This window comes from Myxocyprinus asiaticus, chromosome 50 (assembly GCF_019703515.2).
Source record: "Myxocyprinus asiaticus isolate MX2 ecotype Aquarium Trade chromosome 50, UBuf_Myxa_2, whole genome shotgun sequence".
NCBI lineage: Eukaryota > Metazoa > Chordata > Actinopteri > Cypriniformes > Catostomidae > Myxocyprinus > Myxocyprinus asiaticus.
In genome coordinates this window covers 1,742,880-1,769,595 of record NC_059393.1, presented here as the reverse complement: position 1 = coordinate 1,769,595, position 26,716 = coordinate 1,742,880, and the positions used below count along the sequence as shown (strand labels likewise).

At 37.8% G+C, this 26,716-nt stretch overlaps 1 protein-coding gene across 5 annotated transcripts in view; it reads left to right on the top strand.

Annotated features, from left to right (window-relative positions):
* The window catches only part of LOC127438668 (phospholipid-transporting ATPase IF-like), a 99,327-nt gene that overhangs the window by 58,961 nt on the left and 13,650 nt on the right, over window positions 1–26,716 (top strand). For 4 of the 5 annotated variants that reach the window (XM_051694405.1, XM_051694404.1, XM_051694403.1 and 1 more), the window contains exons 19-28: window positions 14,736–14,939; window positions 15,141–15,294; window positions 15,451–15,553; window positions 16,801–16,946; window positions 17,047–17,106; window positions 17,756–17,883; window positions 17,984–18,122; window positions 20,509–20,574; window positions 20,661–20,764; window positions 24,536–24,701. In XM_051694405.1, coding sequence (XP_051550365.1) covers window positions 14,736–14,939; window positions 15,141–15,294; window positions 15,451–15,553; window positions 16,801–16,946; window positions 17,047–17,106; window positions 17,756–17,883; window positions 17,984–18,122; window positions 20,509–20,574; window positions 20,661–20,764; window positions 24,536–24,701 — 1,270 coding nt within the window. Of the gene's footprint in view, window positions 1–14,735; window positions 14,940–15,140; window positions 15,295–15,450; window positions 15,554–16,800; window positions 16,947–17,046; window positions 17,107–17,755; window positions 17,884–17,983; window positions 18,123–20,508; window positions 20,575–20,660; window positions 20,765–24,535; window positions 24,702–25,620; window positions 25,707–26,716 lie in introns of all 5 variants that reach the window. The other variant, XM_051694406.1, reaches the window with a different exon arrangement.

Sequence of the window (26,716 nt, the reverse complement as noted above, 5' to 3'; positions counted from 1 at the left end):
AGTCGCGTTTGACAACCATTATAAATAGATAAATGACAAATAACTAGATTATTTGTCTGAATAAAATTCTCCACCATTAAACTCATAATACAACGTCTCATTGTATCCGCTCACAGTTTCTATTGTAAGGTATTAGCTTTAATAAGTGAATTATGATTAATTCTCTTATTGGAGTAATATTATTCTCATGGCTTATTGAAAATAATATTACACATATTTAGGTACAGCTTTGAAGCAAAATCTTTTAAAAACAGAGATGAGATTATTTATCAAAATATACCACAGTCAAATTAGCTTTAAAAGGGGAATATGAATAATTAATTATAACTCGTTATAATCAATTATAAATATTTGGATCAGTTAATAGAATTAACTTGATGTAGCTGAATTAACATTACAATCAATTAATCTGTTCGTCCAGCGAACACTCAGTATTGATCGTCTATTAACTCTCAGAAAGGATATTTTTCATGGCCACAGAAAAATAACTCTTTCTTAGCATGTAGCTGTGATCAAATCATTAAATTGACGTTGATTTACAAGCAGACCAGAATCAACTCGCAAGAATGTACACAAAAGCTTTATTTAACTAAACAAACACATACACACAAATCACGCATACATAGGAAATGGAAAAGTGAAAGTGAATGAAACAGGAACAGAACGGGGGAAAGAAGCTATGACAAGAGTCATTTAACCATCTGAAAGTACCATCAGTTTCTTACTTCAAAGCACCTTTGTTAACAAAGGGGTTCACAGCTTATACTAAACCTCTGTTTAATTAGTTAATTGTACGATACTTGCAATGCCTTGGCTGTTGAGAGAGGGACCGGATGCAGTCTTAGGAGAAAGTCTTGATGGTTCCTTGAGTCGATGGTGTTGAAGTTGCAATCAGTTTCTTCCGTGTTGAATGAAGAAATGATGATGAACTTGTGGTGTTAGTTTGACTCCGTTATGGTCGAGGAAGTTACACATGGCTTGATGTGTTAAGGCCTGCCGGCCCGCGACCTCGCAGTCGGACCGGGTGTTTCGGTGCTTTGCTTGTTACGGTCTTGAGATGTCTATTGGATTATTCATTAAATAATGAATAATTGTGTGTCTGATTGGTCCAGATGCTACACCAAGGTCAGGTAGACCAAGAAAGATTTCAGCCACAACTGCCAGAAGAATTGTTCGGGATACAAAGAAAAACCCACAGGTAATCTCAGGAGAAATACAGGCTGCTCTGGAAAAAGACGGTGTGGTTGTTTCAAGGAGCACAATATGACGATACTTAAACAAACATGAGCTGCATGGTTGAGTTGCCAGAAAGTAGCCTTTACTGTGCCAGTGCCACAAAAAAGCCCGGTTACAATATGCCCGACAACACCTTGACATGCCTCACAGCTTCTGGCACACTGTAATTTGGAGCGACGAGACCAAAATAGAGCTTTATGGTCACAACCATAAGCGCTATGTTTGGAGAGGAGTCAACAAGGCCTATAGTGAAAAGAATACCATCCCCACTGTGAAGCATGGTGGTGGCTCACTGATGTTTTGGGGGTGTGCGAGCTCTAAAGGCACGGGGAATCTTGTGAAAATTGATGGCAGCATGTTATCAGAAAATACTGGCAGACAATTTGCATTCTTCTGCACAAAAGCTGCGCATGCGATGCTTTTGGACTTTCCAGCATGACAATGACCCTAAGCACAAGGCCAAGTTGACCCTCCAGTGGTTACAGCAGAAAAAGGTGAAGGTTCTGGAGTGGCCATCACAGTCTCCTGACCTTAATATCATCGAGCCACTCTGGGGAGATCTCAAACATGTGGTTCATGCAAGACGACCAAAGACTTTGCATGACCTGGAGGCATTTTGCCAAGACGAATGGGCAGCTATACCCCTACAAGAATTTGGGGCCTCATAGACAACTATTACAAAAGACTGCACGCTGTCGTTGATGTTAAAGGGGGCAATACACAGTATTAAGAACTAAGGGTATGCAGACTTTTGAACAGGGGTCATTTCATTTTTTTCTTTGTTGCCATGTTTTGTTTTATGATTGTGCCATTCTGTTATAACCTACAGTTGAATATGAATCCCATAAGAAATAAAAGAAATGTGTTTTGCCTGCTCACTCATGTTTTCTTTAAAAATGGTACATATATTACCAATTCTCCAAGGGTATGCAAACTTTTGAGCACAACTGTATGTGTATATATTTAATCATATATGTTAAGAATGTAATAGTAATGATCTTTGAATAATTAAAATATTTTTATTTATGCCATTCTTTCCCATTGTTTATAAGTCTGAAAGGAAATCATAAATTCTTATGTTTCGAAGTTCAGTATTAATAAATGACTACATCTGATGTGTTTTAAGCTTACACTTCAAAAATGAGCAAAAAAGTGCATTAAAAAAGAAGAAACTCACCTGCAACTGTCAAGCTCCAAAAAGGACAAAAAAGCCGAAGACTTGGAATATAGCACATGATTCATATGGACTACTTGTATGATACTTTTTGACAGTTTTGGAGATTGACAGCTAAGATGCATCAAGATTCCACAGAGACAAAAAAAAAAAAAAAAAAAAAAGCATACACATTTATAACAACATGAGGATGAGTAATTAATGACAGAATTTAAATTTTTTGACTGAGCTATTCATTTTAAAGGGGTTAGTTCATCCAAAAATAAACATTTGTTGTGATGTACTCACCCTCATGTTGTCCCAAACTCGCATGACTTTGAGGCTAATATTCTGACTGGTGGTGATTGAGGCTAACATTCAGTCATACTGATAACAAGAAAACATATATAACAAGAGTTCAGAGCAATATGAGGGTGAGTAAATGATGACACAATTTTCATTTTATGGTGAACTATTCCTGTAAGCTTACACTTTAAAATTAACAAAATAGTTTACTTGGAAAATTCTCAAAACTTATGTGCAGTTATTTATATGACAATTAGTCATCAACAAAAGTAATGATACTGACAGGTGTGTGAGGAGTTGACACTCATGATTATTGGATGGCCTCCTGCTTGTAGAGCAGGAAATCAGCGTGAGTCAGTATGCAGCTGCAGCTAATGCAGTTAGACACTGTGATGTGACTCATGCGGCTCTCTGTGGACTTAAGGCCGGCCATCAATCTCTGTGTGCATGTGAACGGCAGCACAATGCCAAGTGTAAACCCATGCAAGGACACAGGAACGTGTCGTGCTGTAATCGTGCTGCACTGACTGTCATTGTGATTTCCATGAGTCTTTTCACAAACTATTAAAGGGTCCTTTAACCCCCTGTTTCAGCACAGTTCAGTTCTCACCATTTAAAAAAAATGCCAGGGAGAGTGGGCGTGGTCAGCAGCAGAGTGAGTGGAGAATGGGGGGGGTGAATACAGTAGCTGTGACAGGTCATGTGAACAACTTCACAATATTCATTACAGAGCAAAAACAGCAGATGTGGGAACCAACATGATTTTGTAGGACATTATATATATACAGGTGCATCTCAATAAATTAGAATGTCGTGGAAAAGTTCATTTGTTTCAGTAATTCAACTCAAATTGTGAAACTTGTGTATTAAATAAATTCAGTGCACACAGACTGAAGTAGTTTAAGTCTTTGGTTCTTTTAATTGTGATGATTTTGGCTCACATTTAACAAAAACCCACCAATTCACTATCTCAAAAAATTAGAATATGGTGACATGCCAAATAGCTAATCAACTCAAAACACCTGCAAAGGTTTCCTGAGCCTTCAAAATGGTCTCTCAGTTTGGTTCACTAGGCTACACAATCATGGGGAAGACTGCTGATCTGACAGTTGTCCAGAAGACAATCATTGATACCCTTCACAAGGAGGGTAAGCCACAAACATTCATTGCCAAAGAAGCTGGCTGTTCACAGAGTGCTGTATCCAAGCATGTTAACAGAAAGTTGAGTGGAAGGAAAAAGTGTGGAAGAAAATGATGCACAACCAACCAAGAGAACCGCAGCCTTATTGTTTGTCAAGCAAAATCGATTCAAGAATTTGGGTGAACTTCATAAGGAATGGACTGAGGCTGGGGTCAAGGCATCAAGAGCCACCACACACAGACGTGTCAAGGAATTTGGTTACAGTTGTCGTATTCCTCTTGTTAAGCCACTCCTGAACCACAGACAACGTCAGAGGTGTCTTACCTGGGCTAAGGAGAAGAAGAACTGGATTGTTGCCCAGTGGTCCAAAGTCCTCTTTTCAGATGAGAGCAAGTTTTGTATTTCATTTGGAAACCAAGGTCCTAGAGTCTGGAGGAAGGGTGGAGAAGCTCATAGCCCAAGTTGCTTGAAGTCCAGTGTTAAGTTTCCACAGTCTGTGATGATTTGGGGTGCAATGTCATCTGCTGGTGTTGGTCCATTGTATTTTTTGAAAACCAAAGTCACTGCACCCGTTTACCAAGAAATTTTGGAGCACTTCATGCTTCCTTCTGCTGACCAGCTTTTTAAAGATGCTGATTTCATTTTCCAGCAGGATTTGGCACCTGCCCACACTGCCAAAAGCACCAAAAGTTGGTTAAATGACCATGGTGTTGGTGTGCTTGACTGGCCAGCAAACTCACCAGACCTGAACCCCATAGAGAATCTATGGGGTATTGTCAAGAGGAAAATGAGAAACAAGAGACCAAAAAATGCAGATGAGCTGAAGGCCACTGTCAAAGAAACCTGGGCTTCCATACCACCTCAGCAGTGCCACAAACTGATCACCTCCATGCCACGCCGAATTGAGGCAGTAATTAAAGCAAAAGGAGCCCCTACCAAGTATTGAGTACATATACAGTAAATGAACATACTTTCCAGAAGGCCAACAATTCACTAAAAATGTTTTTTTTTATTGGTCTTATGATGTATTCTAATTTTTTGAGATAGTGAATTGGTGGGTTTTTGTTAAATGTGAGCCAAAATCATCACAATTAAAAGAACCAAAGACTTAAACTACTTCAGCCTGTGTGCACTGAATTTATTTAATACATTTCACAATTTGAGTTGAATTACTGAAACAAATGAACTTTTCCACGACATTCTAATTTATTGAGATGCACCTGTATATATCTTTGTGCTTAGCTGTAGCATAGGGAAGTTCGATTCATTTTAGCAAATTGGTTTGTTCAGATGGTTCTGTGTCATCACTCAAGTGTGTTCTCAGACCCTTGCGCAGCATTTTACGATTAATTTTGCTGTTGATCATAATATTTTTACTAGATTTATAATCAGCCAAATTTTGTTGGAAAAATGTGTTGTCCCAGTATTATTAATAACATCATACATAAGAACATCACTAAACATCGAGAACAGTGTTGCCAAAATTAGTAATAATATTAACTATTAATAATGTTAATTGCAAAAATGTTCCTACTCCCTTAAAAATATGAATGAAATAAGTGTCCTGAGATATCTCACCGGTCTCAGTGACAGCTGTAGACTTTGTAAACAGTGAACAAAAATGTGTCCGTGGACATTTTCACCTGTCAATCATTTTGCACGATCTCATTTGAAGCAGATGATTGAGGCTATGATTCATAATGTTTGTCAATTGAGGGCACTATTGTGCCACTGTTGATTATGACAGCCACAGGAACAAACAATCGTGCTCTTTTGCTCTGTTTTGATCTCAAAATTATCTTTGGAGGGCGGGGTTTTGGAATAAGGGGGCGTGGCTAATTCAACAGCGCAGTCAAGTGAAAGCTTCAGAATGCTAAAATTGCTTACAGCACCTTTAAATAAACACAAAAATGCTACACATTCACATATCTTGTCGTGTAAACCCTATGAGATCCTTGCACTTTGAATTACAGATGCGGCCTTTGAGAATGCACGTCAAAGGGAAATAGATCCTGTGACATCACGTGGTGTGATGCGACATTAGGCGGTACAGGAGAGACGTGATCAGTAGAGGGCAGTCGTGTTTCATTCTTTGAACCAACACTGATTGCTAATGGTTTAGTCAGTGAGTTCATTTCTCACATGGGACCACCTTAGCCAGTTTCAAAAAAAATGCACAGCAAGCGATATTGATCAGCAATGGTAAACTATTGTTGACTTCATATCACTGACTATGGGTATAAATGTATCAAATTGTTCCACGTTTAATTTTGATATATACTATTTCGTTAGGCTATGCTTATTATATGTTATATAAATGTGATTATCAAACTTCAAAAGAAAAAAGTTGCACTCATGGGTGATATTTTACCTGAGCTTTGATAATTAAAGTCCACCATACAAAAAGTGCAAATAAACGTTCTGTCCCGTGCTTGCGTGTGCGTGAAAGATAATTTATTTATGTTTATTAATGTTGTGTCAAATGTTTATTTTACTTTATATTGTATAGTGGATATTGGTTGTATTATTTTTATTACCGTTACTTGGTGGTTCTTTACCATTGTTTTAAGAGAAAGATAGTCTTCCCTTTCTTAGACCACATAAGTTTGAGATTTAAATAAACCATTTGTGGTAGGGAATAAAAATATGGCATGCGATATTATTTACATATACAGTAGGCTATATGACAGCACATGGCGGATATAGCTAAGTCTGAATTTCACACATGCACTGTGGCCTAAAACCCCAGAGTTTAATGTGTAACAGCCAAGTTAATTGGCTTTATTCCAGCAAAAAAGGCAGTTTATTTAAAAACGATATGGTAACATAATATTGACATTATAGACAGTAAAGCTGAATACTTAGACATGTGGACATTTGCAGTTAAATTTATATGGTACCCTATTCCATTGTTAATGTAAGCTAAGGTATATGCATCAAAAACTTTCCTTGTAGGAATTAGGCTATCCTAATGGAGGAAGGGACTATTCACACCTACAGCAGACACCTACAGTGCCTCTGGAAAGTATTCACAGCGCTTCACTTTTTCCACATTTTGTTATGTTACAGCCTTATTCCAAAATTGATTAAATTCATTATTTTCCTCAAAATTCTACAAACAATACCCCATAATGACAACGTGAAAGAAGTTTGTTTGAAATCTTTGCAAAAATTTAAAAAAATAAAAAAACAAAAAAATCACATGTTCATAAGTATTCACAGCCTTTGCCATGACACTCAAAATTGAGCTCAGGTGCATCCTGTTTCCACTGATCATCCTTGAGATGTTTCTACAACTTGATTGGAGTCCACCTGTGGTAAATTCAGTTGATTAGACATGATTTGGAAAGGCACACACCTGTCTATATAAGGTCCCACAGTTAACAGTGCATGTCAGAACACAAACCAAGCCATGAAGTCCAAGGAATTGTCTGTAGACCTCCGAGACAGGATTGTATCGAGGCACAGATCTGGAGAAGGGTACAGAAAAATGTCTGTAGCATTGAAGGTCCCAATGAGCACAGTGGCCTCCATCATCCGTAAATGGAAGAAGTTTGGAACCACCAGGACTCTTCCTAGAGCTATCCGCCTGGACAAACTGAGCGATCGGGGGAGGTCAGGGAGGTGACCAAGAACCCGATGGTCACTCTGACAGAGCTCCAGCATTTCTCTGTGGAGAGAGGAGAACCTTCCAGAAGAACAACCATCTCTGCAGCACTCCACCAATCAGGCCTGTATGGTAGAGTGGCCAGACGGAAGCCACTCCTCAGTAAAAGGCACATGACAGCCCACCTGAAGGACTCTCAGACCATGAGAGACAAAGATTGAACTCTTTGGCCTGAATGGCAAGCTTCATGTCTGGAGGAAACCAGGCACCGCTCATCACCTGGCCAATACCATCCCTACAGTGAAGCATGGTGATGGCAGCATCATGCTGTGGGGATGTTTTTCAGCAGCAGGAACTGGGAGACTTGTCAGGATCGAGGGAAAGATGAATGCACCAATGTACAGAGACATCCTTGATGAAAACCTGCTCTGGACCTCAGACTGGGGCAAAGGTTCATCTTCCAACAGGACAACGACCCTAAGCACACAGCCAAGAAATCAAAGGAGTGGCTCCGGGACAACTCTGTGAATGTCCTTGAGTGGCCCAGCCAGAGTCCAGACTTGAACCCGATTGAACATCTCTGGAGAGATCTGAAAATGGCTGTGCACCGACGCTCTCCATCCAACTTGATGGAGCTTGAGAGGTCCTGCAAAGAAGAATGGGAGAAACTGCCCAAAAATAGGTGTGCCAAGCTTGTAGCATCATACTCAAAAAGACTTGAGGCTGTAATTGGTGCCAAAGGTGCTTCAACAAAGTATTGAGCAAAGGCTGTGAATACTTATGTACATGTGATTTTTTTTATTTTTATTTTTTTATTTTTTTTTTATAAATTTGCAAAGATTTCAAACAAACTTCTTTCACGTTGTCATTATGGGGTATTGTTTGTAGAATTTTGAGGAAAATAATGAATTTAATCCATTTTGGAACAAGGCTGTAACATAACACAACATAATGTGGAAAAAGTGAAGCGCTGTGAATAATTTACGGATGCACTGTACCCCAGACCCCCGTAATATCACACCTATACTTGTAATGTGTGTACCTTTTAAATTGTTATGGTTTTCCATGTGAATGTCATTTTTTAAGCTATACGGAGGTAAACGCATAATGTTATCTGATCACTTTCTTTATAATATTTAGGCCTATAATATTTAGTCCTTCCCTCCCCCAATTTCTAGCTGACCCCCACAAAGGAGAAACGTGTTAGACATGAAACAAAAGAATCATGAATGGGGCGGTTTGAAGCTAATGTTCTTTTTTAAGAATTTGAGCTTTTAGTAATCAATTTGTAGCAAAAAACAACTTCTATAAAAAGGAACACTTTATGCCTACAACAATGTATGGAAAAAAATTAAAATAATATATACACTGTGTGCACAATTATTAGGCAAGTGAGTATTCTGATCTTATCATTATTTCCATGCACATTTTCCAACTCCAAACCATATAAACTTGAATGCTCATTGGATTCAATCATTTTCATGTGGTATGTATTTGTGTAATGAGGGAGGGTGTGGCGAAAGTGACTAACATCTTATATCAAGGTGTGCATAATTATTAGGCAGCTTCATTACCTAAGGTAAAATGGGCCAAAAAACTGACACTGAAAAGTCAAATATTGTAAAATGCCTTTCAGACGGATGCAACACTCTTGAAATAGCTAAACTATTGAGGCGTGACCAACGGACAATCAAACGTTTTGTTGCGAATAGTCAACTGGGGCGCAAAAAATGCATGGAGAAGAAAAGGCGCAAATTAACTGCAAAAGACTTGAGAAGAATTAAACGTGAAGCTACCAGGAACCCATTATCCTCCAGTGCTACCATATTCCAGAACTGCAACCTACCTGGAGTGTACAAGGTGCCAAGTGCTCAGAGACATGGTTGAAACACAAGTAGGCTGAAATACAACCACCACTGAATATATTCACAAGTTGACGTGTCAAGATTGGGCAAAGAAAAATCTGAAGACAGATTTTTCAAAGGTTTTATGGACAGATGAAATGAGAGTGACTCTTGATGGACCAGATGGATGGGCCAGTGGCTGGATCACAAATGGACATGGGGCACCAATTCGAGTCAGGTGCCAGCAAGGTAGTGGAGGGGTACTGGTATGGGCTGCTGTCATTAAGGATGAGGTAGTTGGACCTTTTTGAGTTGAAGATGGACTGAAACTCAACTCTCAAACCTATTGCCAGTTTCTGGAAAGTATTTTTTCAAGCAGTGGTACAGGAAGAAGTCCTCAGCATTCAAGAAGGCTATGATCTTTATGCAAGACAATGCTCCATCACATGCATCCAAGTACTCCACTGCTTGGCAAGCCAGCAAGGGCCTCAAAGATGCCCAAATAATGACTTGGCCCCCTTCCTCACCTGACTTAAATCCTACTGAGAACTTGTGGGCCCTTCTCAAATGTGAGATTTACAGTGAGGGAAGACAATACACCTCTTTGAACAGCATTTGGGAGGCTGTTGTTGCTGCTTCAGTGAAAGTTGATTGTGAACAGATCAAGAAACTGACAGACTCCATGGATGGAAGGCTCATAGCAGTTATTGAAAAGAAGGGTGGCTATATTGGTCACTGAATATTTTTGAAAGGCCAAAAATGTTATTTAATTGTCATTTTGTGTTACTTATTTGTTGCACCTACACTAAAAATAAACAATTGAGTAATTTAGTTGCCTAATAATTGTGCACACTTATATATTTTCCTGAGAAAGACAAAACTCACTTTTTCTTTAAACATTCAGGTTTGAGGTTCAATAACATTTTGGATTGACTGAGAGCATTATGTTTGTTCAACAATAAAATTAATTCTGAGGAATACAATGTGCCTAATAATTGGGCACGCAGTGTACACTGGCGGCCAGAAGTTTGGAATAATGTACAGATTTTTCTGTTTTGGAAGGAAATTGGTATTTTAATTCACCAAAGTGGCATTCAACTGATCACAAAGTATGGCCAGGACATTACTGATGTAAAAAAAACAGCACCATCACTCTTTGAAAAAAGTCATTTTTGATAAAATCTAGACAGGCCCCATTTCCAACAGCCATCACTCCAACACCTTATCCTTGAGTAATCATGCTGAATTGCTAATTTGGTACTAGAAAATCACTTGCCATTATATCAAACACAGTTGAAAGCTATTTGGTTCATTACATGAAGCTTAACATTGTCTTTGTGTTTGTTTTTGAGGTCAAAAATGACAACAACAAAAAAACAAACAGTTTTCTCTAGAAACTCTTCAGTCAATCATTGTTTTGAGGCTATACAATGCTTGAAATTGCCAAAAAAAAAAAAAAAAAAACTGTAGGTGTACACTACAGTCTTCAAAGACAAAGGACAACTGGCTCTAACAAGGACAGAAAGAGATGTGGAAGACCAGATGTACAACTAAACAAGAGGATAAGTACATCAGAGTCTCTAGTTTGAGAAATAGATGCCTCACATGTCCTCAGCTGACAGCTTCATTGAATTCTACCCGCTCAACACCAGTTTCATGTACAACAGTAAAGAGAAGACTCAGGGGTGCAGGCCTTATGGGAAGAATTGCAAAGAAAAAGCCACTTTTGAAACAGAAAAACAAAAAGAAAAGGTTAGAGTGGGCAAAGAAACACAGACATTGGACAATAGATAATTGGAAAAGAGTGTTATGGATCTTAACCCCATTGAGCTTTTGTGGGATCAGCTAGACTGTAAGGTGCGTGAGAAGTGCTCGACAAGACAGTCACATCTATTGCAAGTGCTATAGGAAGTGTGGGGTGAAATGTCACCTGAGTATCTCGACAAACTGACAGCTAGAATGTCAAGGATCTGCAAAGCTGTCATTGCTGCAGGTGGAGGATTTGAATGAGAAATCTTTGAAATTTATTTTCAAATTGTAATAGTAATTCGTCATGTTATTAATGTCCTGACTATACATTGTGATCAGTTGAATGCCACTTTGGTGAATAAAAGTTCCAATTTCTTTCCATAAGAGCAAAATCTGTACATTATTCCAAACTTTTGGCCGGCAGTGTATATATTTATATACAGTGGTGTGAAAAAGTGTTTGCCCCCCTTCCTGATTTCTTATTTTTTTGCATGTTTGTCACACAAATGTTTCAGATCATCAAACAAGTTTAAATATTAGTCAAAGATAACACAAGTAAACACAAAATGCAGTTTTTAAATGAAGGTTGTTATTATTAAGGGAAAACAAAATCCAAACCTACATGGCCCTGTGTGAAAAAGTGTTTGCCCCACCTGTTAAAACATAACTGTGGTTTATCACACCTGAGTTCAATTTCTCTAGCCACACCCAGGCCTGATTACTGCCACACCTGTTCTCGATCAAGAAATCACTTAAATAGGACCTGCCTGACAAAGTGAAGTAGACCAAAAGATCTTCAAAAGCTAGACATCATGCTGAGATCCGAAGAAATTCAGGAACAAATGAGAAAGAAAGTAATTGAGATCTACCACTTTTTCACACCACTGTATATTAATAAAGCAACCATTTTTTTCACTTCTAAAAATAATTTTCAAAGCAAAATAAAAACATCTGGACCGCTTGAATTAAATACGCCAGTGGTCCGCACCGACAATGTCATGCAGCAATGACTTGAAAAGTTTTCGAAGTTAAGATAAAATCCAGTGGAGAGAGTCTTCACAAGTTTGAGGACATGTCTGACTAATTTATTTCCACCAAACTCATCTCGGTGCTGGCTTGTTCAGAGTTTGATTGGATTATTATTGATTTGAATGTGAATGGATATAATTAAAAAAGGAACTCTACAAACTTGTGATGAACTTGTTTTCAATGCTACTTTAATCTATAGCCCATGCTTTAATCCAAGAATTGCACCATTTAATCATTTCAAATTTTTTAACAAATATTAAATAGACATTCTCCACGTCCATAATCGCACGGACGCAACAATCGTCTGAAACCACTCAAGTGATGTAAGATGAATTTGTCCACAGCCACTAACATCCTTGTGGTCGTGATTAGCGGTTCTTGCTCTCTGTGGGGCGTGTGGTAATTTGTGTGTGGATCGCAGAGAGTAGCATGAGCCCCCACATGCGGAGTCTCCGTGGGGTCATGCACAGCGAGCCACGTGATAAAATGTGTGGATTGACGGTCTCAAAAGTGGAGGCAACTGAGACTTGTCCTCCACCACCCGGATTGAGGTGAGTAACCGCACCACCACGAGGACCTACTAAGTAGTGGGAATTGGGCATTCCAAATTGGGAGAAAAGGGGATAAAAATAAATAAATAAAAAAAAAGTTGTGCACTTAACAATTGGATCCCATTCGCCATAAGAGCTCTGCACTGACAATGCCTTGCAGCAATGACTTGAAAAGTTTTGGAAGTTAAAGATAAAATCCAGTGGAGACAGTCTTTTTCCACAAGTTTAGGGAATGTGTCAGATAAAAAAATTGTTTTTCAGCTTCTCAAAGTATCTTCTTTTAGCCACTCTGGTTTCCTTATTCAGTGTGTTCCTGGCCTGGTTGTACAAGACTTTATCCCTACCCCTGTAAGCATCCTCTTTGTCCTGACGAAGCTGCCTGAGTTCTGCTGTAAACCATGGTTTGTTGTTGTTAAATGTTAAATAAGTCCTAGTAGGGATGCACATATCCTCAAAGAAACTGATATATGATGTAACAGTATCTGTGAGCTCGTCCAGATTGGTGTCTGCAGCCTCAAAAACACTCCAATCAGTGCAGTCAAAGCAGGCTTGTTGTTCCAGCTCTGCTTCATTGGTCCAATTCTTTACAGTCCTTACTACAGGCTTAGCAGATTTTAGTTTCTGTCTGTAGTTTGGAAGAAGATGAACCAGACCGTGATCAGAGAGTCCCAAAGCTGCTCTAGGGACAGAGCGATATGCATCCTTTATTGTTGTGTAGCAGTGATCCAGTATATTTCTGTCTCTGTTGGGGCATGTAATGTGCTGTCTGTATTTGGGCAGTTCACGTGTGAGGTTTGCTTTGTTAAAATCCCCAAGAATAATAATAACTGAGTCCGGGTATTGTTGTTCTGTGTCTCTGATCTGATCAGCCAGCTGTTGCAGCGTGGCATTCAAACACGTGTTTGGCCCGATGTAAACACTCACCAGAATAAATGAGGAAAACTCCTGCGGCGAGTAGAAAGGCTTACAGTTAATAAAGAGCACCTCCAAATTAGGACAGCACATCTTCTTTAACATTGTTACATCTGTACACCAACTTTCATTGATGTAAAAGCATGTTCCACCACCTCTCGTTTTCCCCGTTAACTCCGCGATGCGATCCGTTCTGAACAGCTGGAAGCCCGGCAGATGTAAAGCACTGTCCGGAATGGCTTCACTCAGCCAGGTTTCTGTGAAGCACAAGGCAGCAGAGGTTGAAAAGTCCTTGTTTGTGTGGGTGAGGAGATGTAGTTCGTCCGTTTTGTTAGGAAGAGTGTGGAGATTCGCTAGATGAATGCTCGGCAGTGCTGTTCGAAAGCCACGCCGACAGAGCCTGACCAGCGCACCGGCTCGCTTCTCTCGCCTGCGTCTCCCGAACAACACAGCTGCGCCTCCAACCAAAATGTCCAGAAAAACATCTGAATATTCAAAAACCAGGAAAAGATTGACTGGTATGTGCTGTCGAATGTTCAGCAGTTCGTCTCTGGTAAAACTAACTGGAAAAAGATTACTAAACACAGGACAAACAAACAAAAACAACAAAACAATAGGAGCGCTCCACACTGAGGTGGCCATCTGCGGCGCCATCATGATGTATATACAGCCACTGAATGTGAGCCTTCATTTGTTACTAGTTATTAAGGTTTGAATTTGAAGAGGGGTAGCTGATCCTAGACCAGCAGTTACAAGCCAGCGTTTTCTCAGAGCGACAATCAAAATTCTGTATCAGTTCACACATCATGCCCATCACCCTTGACCAGCCACATGCTCCACCTATTTATGAGCCGTAAAACAAATCAACAAGGTTTGAAATTAATCACTTTAAAATATTTAATTCCATATTTGAAAATCAAAATAATACCATTCAAAGCTGTGTACTTAACTTATTTAATGAGGGAATTAACTATATGCTACTCCCATAAAAAATTGTGAATGATTTAGGCAAATCAAAATCCAGAGGATCTTTGAGGCCCTTTCTCAAATTGAATATGAGGCATCAGTGTATTACTCTCTGTTGATTCAAAGTCTGGGGGATGGAACCTCGACCACTCTCAAGAGTGGTGCATGGAAAAATGTGTTTTCAAAGGCCACATCTGTAGATTAGAAATATGACCTGCTGTGTATGTTTGTGTGTGTCTAGGCTGCAGGATAAGGTTCAGGAGACGATTGAAGCTCTGCGATTGGCTGGGATCAAAGTGTGGGTGTTGACTGGTGACAAACATGAGACAGCGGTCAGTGTGAGTCTCTCGTGCGGTCACTTCCACCGCACCATGAACATCCTGGAGCTCATACAGCAGAAATCAGACAATGAGTGTGCCGAGCAGCTCCGCAGGCTGGACCGGAGGTACACTTCATTTTCTAGCTCATTGAAGACGCTTAATGCTTCACTAGATCCTTCTTGGTTAGAAGAATTTACTGTGACTGCAAGGCCAGAAACATACACTAGTCTACACAAGTATGCAAAACTCAAAGCTTACAGATGTGGGTTAAAAGCCACAAAACTTTTAAAATGAGGTGATGTTCAGGATTCTCTAAAACTGTTTAGGATCAGAGAGGACCATGTGATCCAGCACGGGCTGGTGGTGGACGGGGCCAGTTTGTCACTGGCTCTTCGAGAACATGAGAAGCTCTTCATGGAGGTGTGCAAAAACTGCTCTGCTGTGCTCTGCTGCAGAATGGCTCCACTCCAGAAAGCCAAGGTGAGTTACTCTAACCCTTCTTGTGTGCGACTCTTCATGTTTCACACTAGAAGGCCAAAGGTCATGCACAATAATATGCCCAGTCCAAGCTAAATAGCCCCCACACTGGCATGTTTTCATAGTGCTGGTGTTAAACAGCTGCTGTGTTTTTTGCAGGTGGTGAGATTGTTGAAGACATCCCCAGAGAAGCCCATTACATTAGCCATTGGGGATGGAGCCAATGATGTCAGTATGATTCAAGAGGCTCATGTTGGTATCGGTAGGCAGTGTTCATTTTTACCCTTTTTTGTTTGCTTTAGTCATCATTTTTGTCTCTTGATGAAAAAGTGCTTTAAATTTACAATACATTTTTCAACCTTTAAATTAACTGTCCTTTAGTCATGACATGTCAAGTCTTTTTTGTATATATTTGAAATGTGTTTTTCATAATATACATTGTTTCAGTGCAGTTTTACAGTAAATAAAAAGCATACAGGAGGTAACAGCCTTATTCTGAACATTGTGAAATTGTTGAAATTGCTACTGGAACTCTAGAAACGTTTAAAGCATTCTCGAAATATTTGAAGCACTATAGAAACACTCTTGAATCATTTAAAGCATTCTAGAATAGTTTGAAGCACTGTAGAATCATTTGAATCACTCTAGAATAATTTAAAGCACTCTAAAATACCTTGAAGCACTGTAGAATTATTTGAAGCATTCTAGTATAATTTAAAGCCTTCTAGGATCATTTGAAGCACTCTAGGATTATTTGAAGAACTCTAGAATCATTTGAATAACTCTAGAATAATTTAAAGCACTCCAGAATCATTTCAATCACTGTAGAATCATTTGAAGCATTCTAGAATCATTTGAAGCATTCTAGAATTGTTTGAAGTATTCTAGAATCGTTTGAAGCACTCTAGAATCATTTGAAGCACTCTAAAATCATTTGAAGAACTCTAGAATAATTTAAAGCACTCCAGAATCATTTCAATCACTGTAGAATCATTTGAAGCATTCTAGAATTGTTTGAAGCATTCTAGAATTGTTTGAAGCACTGTAGAATCATTTGAAGAACTCTAGAAATGTTTGAAACATTTTAGAATCGTTTGAAGCACTATAGAATCGATTGAAGCACACTACAATTGTTTGAAGCATTCTAGATTAATTTAAAATGCTCTAGAATCATTTGAGGGACTCTAGAATCATTATATGTGGGGGGGGGGGGGTTCTTGTCATATCTTTGTTAGCAGTATTTTAAGTTAAGAAAAATGTTATGGTATCTTGTAAGTCTCATCTTGGCTGTCATTGATGAAATAAAAAATAACTTTGTCAAGGAATTGTTTTTGTCAGTAGTTTTGTGATGAACACTGTTGGTAGATACACGTTAAAACAAATTAACAGGAAATCAAACACAGCTTTTGAGATGTACCGAAGAGAAACTCTTTGTAATTAAAATGTTAATGTGTCTTGTAGAGAATTGCATTCTTTGCCAATCAAGCTAACAGCATTCAATTCCTGCAGGTATCATGGGAAAAGAAGGAAGACAAGCCGTAAGAAACAGCGACTATGCATTTGCAAGGTTCAAATTCCTCGCCAAATTGCTGCTCGTACACGGCCATTTCTACTACATTAGAATAGCAACCCTTGTGCAATACTTTTTCTACAAGGTACGTTTTCCCAATGAAGGGAGCCCTCCCTTTACTGCTGGATGTAATTGTCATTGATTAATGCCATTATTTTAATGCTCTTTGGTTTGTTTTCTTGTAGAATGTGTGCTTTATCACTCCCCAGTTTTTATACCAGTTCTTCTGTTTGTTCTCACAACAAGTAAGTGTGTTTCTCTGTCAATTATCTGTATGCATTCTGGAGTCACTTGAGTTGTTGTTATGTGGTATGTCAGTGTATAACATTCCAAGTATTTTTTTTTTTTGTGGTTATTGCTGAGGCAAACAACTATTGCTATTGTTCATATGTAGGGTTAGGGTTAGGGATTTAAACAAACTCCTAACCCTAAGTATTAAACTTAGGTGCATCATTTGTCCTGCACTATTTGTGCTACTGACATGAATGATGTGGATTCCTCATATAATGTAATAATAATTACATGACCTCATATCTAGATTCTAGAATCTTATCTAGAGACCAGAATATCATAGACTTTTGTGAAGTCTTTTGGCTTGGGCTAATTAGCAACCATCCAAACACCCTATCAAACAAATAGCAAGTTCTAGCAAGAGTGGTTGGTGGTGAGTTTTGCACGGGCAAGCAACACTCTATTCAGAAAATGTAAAAATCTAGATTGGAATTGTTCCTCTTTAAAATACATGTCGTTCCTCCTCAGACTGTGTATATAGAGTTTTTCCTAATATGTTAGGCCTAATCTGTGTTACAGAACTGAAGACATTAACAGAAGGTAGCTTGTGAACTCTTGAAGGTTTCAGTGTGGATGCTTGACATGTTTTCTTGTGTTTTGCAGACCCTTTATGACAGCGTGTATCTGACGCTGTATAATATCTGCTTCACTTCTCTACCCATACTGGTGTACAGTCTGTTTGAGCAGCTCGTTCATCCACATGTGCTGCAGAGCAAACCAGCACTTTACAGGTAAAACATCACAAGAAAACTCTATGACTTTCTCACTTTAAATATATTTTTCCTCAAAACTTAAGTTGTTCAAGTCTCTTAATGTCTGACCCTTCATCAGAGACATCAGTAAAAACTCCCTGCTGTCCTTCAAAACCTTTTTGTACTGGACACTCCTGGGCTTCTGCCATGCCTTCATCTTCTTCTTTGGGTCCTATATCCTAATGGGAGAAGACACCACGCTGATGGGAAACGGACAGGTCGGCATCTCACTCGACTTCCTCTCTTTGGCTTTGTCTTAGCATTAGCGTTTCACTCCTGTTCTATTATTTAAGCCCTGTTTCTCTGTGGCAGTACTGTTCTTTTGCTGACATAACATTTATTTGATATCTTTCACATGAAGCGATTTGTATAGATTGCAGAGATGTTTCTAATCTAAATTATGTTGCTAGAAGTGCTTAAGATAATGAATGCACATTGTTAGACATTAATAACTATTACTTAGCCTTAGTGGCTATCGATTAACTCCAGCTTACAGACTCGACGCATCATTCCTCAAAGTAATTGCTATGTTATCTGCCACATTTGTAACATAGTTGCTCTGTTCCAAAACCTAGTGAGCTGCCTTCCAACATTTAGATTTGTATTCTGATTGGTGTATTGCAACATGCTTATTCCAAACTATTAAAATCAATTGTTGTACAGTGAAAAAGAAGTTACATTTTGGTCTGTTTTCACACAAAACAACCAGATCACTTCAGAAGACAGTGATCAAACTAATGGAGTTCACTGGATTACTTTATGTTGCGTGACATTCAGTGTCTCAGAGCGGTTCTCATGCATTGTGAAAGCAAAGTGCTGCAGGTTCACTGCTTCACACAATTCCAAACATCTGTACCACTGCAATTTATTATACAGATCTAAAAACTTCACACAGTATGCGATGACAGTGTTTCACCACACTTGTAAAAAGGAAAATTGAACTGTGTTCGACTGAACTGTCAAATTCACACTGCACTTTAATTTTACCGTCAAAATAAAAGCTCGTGGTGAAGGTAAAGTAAATATGACAGAATTATTTTGTACAGAACAAATCTAATCAGTATTATATTATAATAATAAACTTGACTGGATCCCACATTAATAATTTAGTATTATAACAACATTCAACTAACTTCAACTAGTGAAGTTGCAATTTTTGCACACTGTCAATTCACAGTTTGTTTTTAAATTAAATATAAAAGTCAGTAATTATGATTAAATATCATTCTCCGTAATGTTCTTATAGTGAAAAACTGGAAAACATTTGTAACTAGCTTTTTACTTCATGCATTAAACATTTTGAATATTGTCAATAGGCTGAAAAATATAGAGATATCATTTTTGTAGCCATATCGCCCAGACCTATATGACTAAACAAACCAGAAGAAGCTGCTATCTACCATCTAACTAAATAATGAATATAAATATTTATTTTCTGTTTTTTTTTACAAAGTTGAAGTTGAGTAAAATTTTGAAGTTCAGCAATTTTCAGTACATGTAATTTACTATTTTACTGTTAAATAGTGCGATATCATATTTAGTGGCATTATTTCTGCCTATCGTCCTCCCTGCTCCCAAGATATCGGCATCGGCCATTTAAAAAAAAAAAACATATCCGTTAATCACTATTCATTACCACATACTTTGGAAAACAGTGCCTTTAGGAAACTGTAAACTGAGGTTTTAAAGGTTTTAAAGGTTTGAGGTTTTAGTGTCTATGTGGCTGGATTTGCTGCCTGTGAAGAGCCTTCCGAGTCTGTCACCTTTGTGGTTCCTGTCAATGAAAAATAAATAATTGCAGACAAAGCGAGAGAAATATTGATTAAAACCCTAGTATTTAATTAACTACCAAAAAATATTGCTAAAATAGTTGTCTAATATAAAAAGAAAAATTTTACCCAACATTTGCTTATGTCATGCTTATTAGATTATCACATTATTATCTTAGCAACATGCTAATTCTGAACTCTTTTAAGATCAGTTGTGTCGAGTCTCCTATGTGCTTTTCGTTAAGTGTGCCATTTGTTTTTTATAAAATTAAACCTCAGTTAGGATGCTGCCTTAGAAGGCAGCTTCCTATGTAGGCAGTAGGTAGTAAGATGGCTCACTAAGTTTTGCAACAGAGCCATTGTAAGGATGTTGTCTTTTACATCCTTGTCCATATTCTCTCTTTTATTCTGTCTATCTCTCTCTTTCTCCTTCCTGCTGTGCATGCTCTCAGATTTTGCGAGCTAACAGGCAACTGGTAAGAGTTGATTGGATTCCAGTAGATTCATGTGTCCTTTATAATGACCAGCTGTCTGTGTGGTTTGGTTTAGCACTCATTGCACAAGTTCCTCTAATCAGTATTCTTTTGATACGCTGCCATCCTCAATTACGGGGGTGAGTTACAACAAGATCTGGAGGCGCGCTTTCTTTAGCAGATAGCTTCCGACAAGCCGGAATCTCTCTTCGTTATAAAGAAGTTGAGCATCATTTATGTGTTTTATTCGGAACAAACTGAAACCCTGAAGTTTGTCTGGCTGAGCCGCCCCACGCAACAACAACACGCAGGGATAATTATCAGCCCCCTGAGTTTTAAAATTGTTTGTTTCTTTCTTGCAGATGTTTGGAAACTGGACTTTTGGCACTTTAGTTTTCACTGTGATGGTTATTACTGTTACACTGAAGGTAATCTAATATGTGTGTATATATTGTAATTGGTTTCTTAATGAAATGTGAGCTTCATGTTAATTGTGACTGCTCTCTCCTCACAGCTGGCCTTAGAGACACAGTTCTGGACATGGATGAATCACTTTGTTACATGGGGATCCATCGCCTTCTACTTCATCTTCTCCTTATTTTATGGTGGCATCATCTGGTACAGTATGCGTCTTTGAACAAACACTGCTTGTGGGGTCAGTTTGTGCTGGACAATATTAGAAATGTTATTTATTTTTTGTATCATTTCATTTGAAAGTTTACTTCTGAACTTTCAAGAAATCTTGTTTTCACACCTCAAGCCCAAAGTACAAAGGCTGTAACCACAATAGACATTGGAGCACCACCATAGTCGAATGTGTTCTCCCCCAGACTCAAGATCCTTTCCCAATCCCATTCCCGCTCTTCTTCCCTCTCATTTCCGGTCTACCCCTCCACTAATTCCTATCTAATAAAGGTGAAATTGCCAAAAATATAGCTAGTAAAAAAAAAAAAATCTCAAATAGAAAGTTTTATATCTTATAAAATATTGAGAAAAAAAAATAACACAATCATGCACCTTGACTGGATGTAAATTATGCAATAAGGAATTTCCTACCATAGGAGTAATTCAAGCTTAAAGTTCCATCATCATGTTTTTGTGACTCGCAGTCAGCGCAGCTCCAGCTGTACAGGCAACAAACAAACTGCCTGCTGGACAAAGCAGTGTGTAGTGGTCTGGAGCGCAATCTTTCAACAGTGAGATGCTTCAAAAGAGTCTGATTGACACATGTGTACATAGAGCAACGACAATAATTTAGACACAATGCAAGAACACACCCTGTGTGAACAGTCCAAGTGAGATCACCCTAGGTGAGATCGACAAACTTTATTGCAGATTAGACTTTATTCACAGCAGCGCCATCTTTGATTTTTGACGGGAATGACAACGAGTCTGTGAGGGATAGACCTACAATCTCTTCAATGGGCTGTACTGCAGTTTAAAGTGTTTTTGGACAAAACATTGAAAAACTATATTTCCAGGAACATTCAATAGACAAAAAAACTCCAGAAAACATGAGTTGTTGAAAATCAGATGTGATCAAGAAGCTTTATACAGCTTTATATTGTGCATGCCATTGAAGAGACTGTAAGTCTATCCCTCACAGCCTCGTTGTCATTCCCATTACAAATCAAAGATGGCGCTAGTGTGAATATGGTCTATATACTGTTTGGCTGTAGATTGTAGGTTGGTGTTAGGCTTATGTTGAATGATATCGTAATAAAACAAACAATGCATTGGCTTCTAAAGCTTTTTGCATTGACTAATCTTTACTTTACTCTGCTGCAATAATGTAATATCTTCAAATTATCTGAATTATTATATTTAGTGCTGCAACAACTAATCGATAAAATAGCTAATTAGCGATCATGGGAATCATTGACAGCAAATTTCATTATCGATTAATTGGATATGTGCGGCGAGCTTGGAGAAGCTCTGTCTGTGACTTCACTTTACAGTAGTGAAAGATGTGTTCGCATGATGAACCCATCTCACTCATTTTCCTTTGAAAAATGACGGCGACAAGATGAAGTGGAAAAAAATGACCCAAGTTGTCCAGTACACAAGCACTTTATAAACACTTAAAAGAAGTTTGTCATAAGCATGCAGTTTATTCTGGAGTGGTTGCTGCTTCAGGTGCATTGACAGAGTGATTGTGCTGTTTGATGCGTTTAAGAGTTATTTCTCTCCAGCACATGACTTATATTTTACTGCTATTTTCTATGTTTTACAGTGTATACGTGTTTTGAATTCAAAATGTTTGTCTTTACCACAAACAAGTCTCTATTAAACTTCAGTGAGCGAGCGAGCGAGCGTGCGCATCAGTGTCAATCAAACTGATCGCAATGGAGAAAACGTTTTGATTAAACCTGCGCTTTCAGTTTCAATGTTATCAATTGTGCAGCTCTCATGGATGTCACACTGATGTCTCAGAGGTCAAAGTGTGTAGGTTTTTAAAGTGTTTGAGATGGTTTCTCCTCATCATGTAAGCGGATTTAATACAATAAGCACAGAGATGAGACTTCTCAGCACAAGAGTGAATCTGCACTGTGTTGACAGATGCTTGTACTATATTAATCTGTATATATTACTGAATACTATGTATAGTAATGCTAAGGGTCCTGATATTTGATAGTCCTAATAATGCCAAATGTAATGTCTGATTTCACCAGTAAATTTATACTATGGCATACATCACTTTACTGGATAAACCTACACTACCATTAAAAGTGTATTGTTTTTAAAAGATAGTTTAAAAACATGTTGTAAAACTTACAACATTAATTTAAAATACTTAAAATGTATGTAATCGGTGGCAGTGTACAACTATACATATCTAACATAATTATGTATTTTTTAGCTTGGCAGAATTAATAATATTTCTATTCTGGTGTCACCATTGCCAACTGATGGGCTGAATTTTAGTCCCACTCCATCCTAGATGAATCATTTTACACTTTAATGAAGAGTATTTTTTACAGTAGTTTTACAGGGATATTTTTTAGGATCTCCTAAAAGTAATAATATTAATAATAACAATAAATTCAAATGTAACTTTTCATTTGTTTAAAGTTTAGTGGGAGTATCGAATAGTGAATTTAGTACTGTAAATCAAACCAAATTTTTAAGGCCTTTATCGTTTCAGGTTTTTTTTATTCATGTATATTCATATATTAATAAAATAAAGGAAATTGCATTTTGTTTTTTATCCGATTAATCAATTTATTGAAGTAGTAATAAAATAATCATTTGTTGCAACCCTAATTATATTTATGTATAATATTTATAATTATTTTTGATAATTATTAATTAAATTATGTTTGTTTGGGGGATTTTTTGGCAAATATTGACATATGCGATTACTTGGCATTAATTAAGTTAATTAATCGGCACCAATAAATTAAATCAATAAATTAATTTGATTAAAAGTTTTAATAGTTCGACAGACCTAGAATTCATATATTTATAATTTGAATACTTAATTTAGGGCTCTAATAAATGACAGTTTATAATTGAAAAAAAAAAAAAAAAGACATTTATGGCAACATGTTACATTTTGTGTCAACCCTATTACATTAAAAACTATAAATTATAATTTCACCTCTTTAAATGTGATGCCAGACAGGTCAAACCATTATTTTTTTAAGTGGGACATGTCACAGCAAATTAGGATTGAACAGAAAATGGAAAAAAACTAAATCTGCATTTTAGGGGGAAAAAATGAATAGTGAGCAAAAGATTATATTTACATTTATTATAACTATATTATATTTCAACAAAACTAAATTTAGGTAGAATAACTTTTTTTCTGAATGAAAAATAATTTATGATAGTCATGAATGGGGACATGCAAATTGACTGATACTTAATAAAAACATTTATATGAACGTTTAAATTAGTTTTATTTAACTTATTAATTTAATGAATTTTAGTTTGTCACATAGTGTCACTTACAGTGTTGATGGGGTGCAACATTGCTTTAATCAGAGCCACCACCAACTGAGTGGAGCTAAACAGTGATGTACCATAATCTTCTCATCTGAGTAAAACACTCATTCAGTGTGATAGGAGGTGAATAAATCAAAACCCTGTTGTTTTCTTTTTGTCAGGTGTATGAGAGAGGAAGCAAGAACTATGTCATCAGGGGCTGTTTTCCCATCTAAATTTGTATTGAATTGTCTTTGATTTGCTGCTGATAACAATTTAATGTTTGAAACTGAATCTGTTCTTGTGACCACAGGGATGCTCTCTGCAATTCAGTCAAGCTCTAGTGCTCAATATTTGACTCCGCTTCAACTCATTACTGGGAAATTTGACAGCAGTATGGAAAGCTTATCTGGCTTGTTGATTTAAACGATTGCAGTCTAATTGATGTTTTTCCCATGTTAGGCCGTTTCTTCACACACAGGACATGTACTTCGTCTTCGTCCAGCTGCTGTCCAGCGGCTCGGCCTGGTTTGCCATCATCATCATTATCATCACGTGTCTGTTTCCTGATGTCATCAAGAAAGTCTTTTGCAGACACCTGCAGCCAACCAGCACTCAGAAATCTCAGGTGAGTCGCATTTCAACCATACACACTTAGAATAGCATCAGAATGAGATGGAGTGATTGAGAATTGTGTGTGTCATTGTGCACTGATCCAGTTAAAATCAAAGCATGTGGCTCACGCTCACCAACAGCCCATTATCACTTAAACTCACAAACTCACTCACTCAGCCGTATCCAGCATTAATGTTAATATGAGAGAGCTTCTGCAGTGCAAACTCTGTAAAAAAGTGCTTTTATAAAATTATAAGCTTTACATTTCTGTTTAAACCATCCAAAAATTGACCACATTCACTTCCATTGTAATTGCCTCACTGGAACCTTGATTTTTGTTTTGAACCTGGAAGATTCCTTTAGATTACTGTAACTAATTACTTTGTAATCAGATAAAACACAACACTGGAATTTAATAAGAGAAAATGTAATGCAGAAGCAGACCAAAAAAAATGTCCCTTGTGGCAACGGTGAGATTGCAACTTGGATATGTGTTGCATTAAGAATTGTGGTCTTACACAGTTCAGAACCAATGACAAAATAAAGCTAACATAGCTAGAAGCATTCACATTCACATACCTTTGTATAGTATGTTTCAGGCCTAATATGACTGTCAATCAGACAGAGCACAGGTACAGAATTGAGTCAGGACTCTGAACCCCTTTTTATTTTAGTATTTGGTACTTACTGTCTGAATACTCCTGCCATACAGTTCTGTACTGTCAGCACACGCTGCCCTGCAGATGACGCCTGATAGTTTTCAAGTGAATTCTCTCTCTCTCTGCACCCGCTGCTTGTTTCCTGTTTCCTGTCTTTGTAATTTCTGAATGTGTGTGGTAAGTTGATTGCGGTCTTTAGAGTGTGTGTGAGTGTGTGTGTTAAACTGCACGAGTCTTTTTCTCCTCTTTTCTGACCCTCTGTGTGTTCTGTAGATGTACACCAACTGTGTGGCAATAGGTGATGACTTCATCGCACTGCAGCCTCTGTCCAGAGCCAAAAATCAGCTGGGCAAGATTAGGTAGAGTAGGAGAGACACTCGTACACTGCATGCAGCAGAAAAAAAAAAACTAACCTGAGGAGAGGAAGCAGAGCGAAACAAACCCCAAAGATGTGCTTTAAAGGAATAGCTCACAAAATGACTGTTCCTTTATCAGGTTAACCCTGCATGCGTAACCTCCTCCCCACAAGTGCATGCTGCTGTAGATCAGATTTGAAGCAGCTGTGTGTTCCTCGTACTGCATGGGCTTGAGCTCACAGCCCCATTAATGTCTGCTTTAGTGTATACCAGTGCAGTACCTTTTTAATAGTTGTTTTTCTCTGAACAATGTTTATCTGGACTGCATGCTACCAAAACCCAATTCTATTTTCTGTAGCCCTTAACAAAGAGCAGAGAAAATGATCTCAAGTCCAGCCACAGCGAGACATCAGAAAACATTTTTTTCTTTTTCTTTTTTTTTTTTTTATGCTTAATTGAATAGAAAATGTAGTCTGTGACTAAAGGAAAGTTCAGACTGCCTTAAAGTTCAGTGATATTTTTGCTGTTCCTAAAAGAGAAGCAAAACTACTGTTTTTTTCCCCCTAAAGACAAACCCACCAACTTCTGTGTGGTTGGGCCGAGGGATGGGAATCAAATGGAATTTAACGATTCTGATTCCACTTAACGATTTTGGTTCCTTAACGGTTCTGTTAACGATTCTTCTAGTAATTTTAAGGAAGAAAGAATTGACAATGTTTGGAAAACAATTCTTGTTGCAATTAGTACCCTCAGAAGCCTGTTAACAAATTATGAGATCATTTCAGATTTCAAGAGAATTGTAATAACAAATCAGAAACAAACAAACAAAAAAACTAGAACTGTTCATATTTATTGTATTAGCAAATTTGCCTTCCTTGTTCTCGCTCTTAACTCATTCTTTTGGATTTCCATTCAAAAGTTGGACGCACTTATTCATTCTTTATCATTACTATTTTCCACATTTTAGAATAATAGTAATCAAAACTATTAAATAAAGTATTAAAATTACTCTA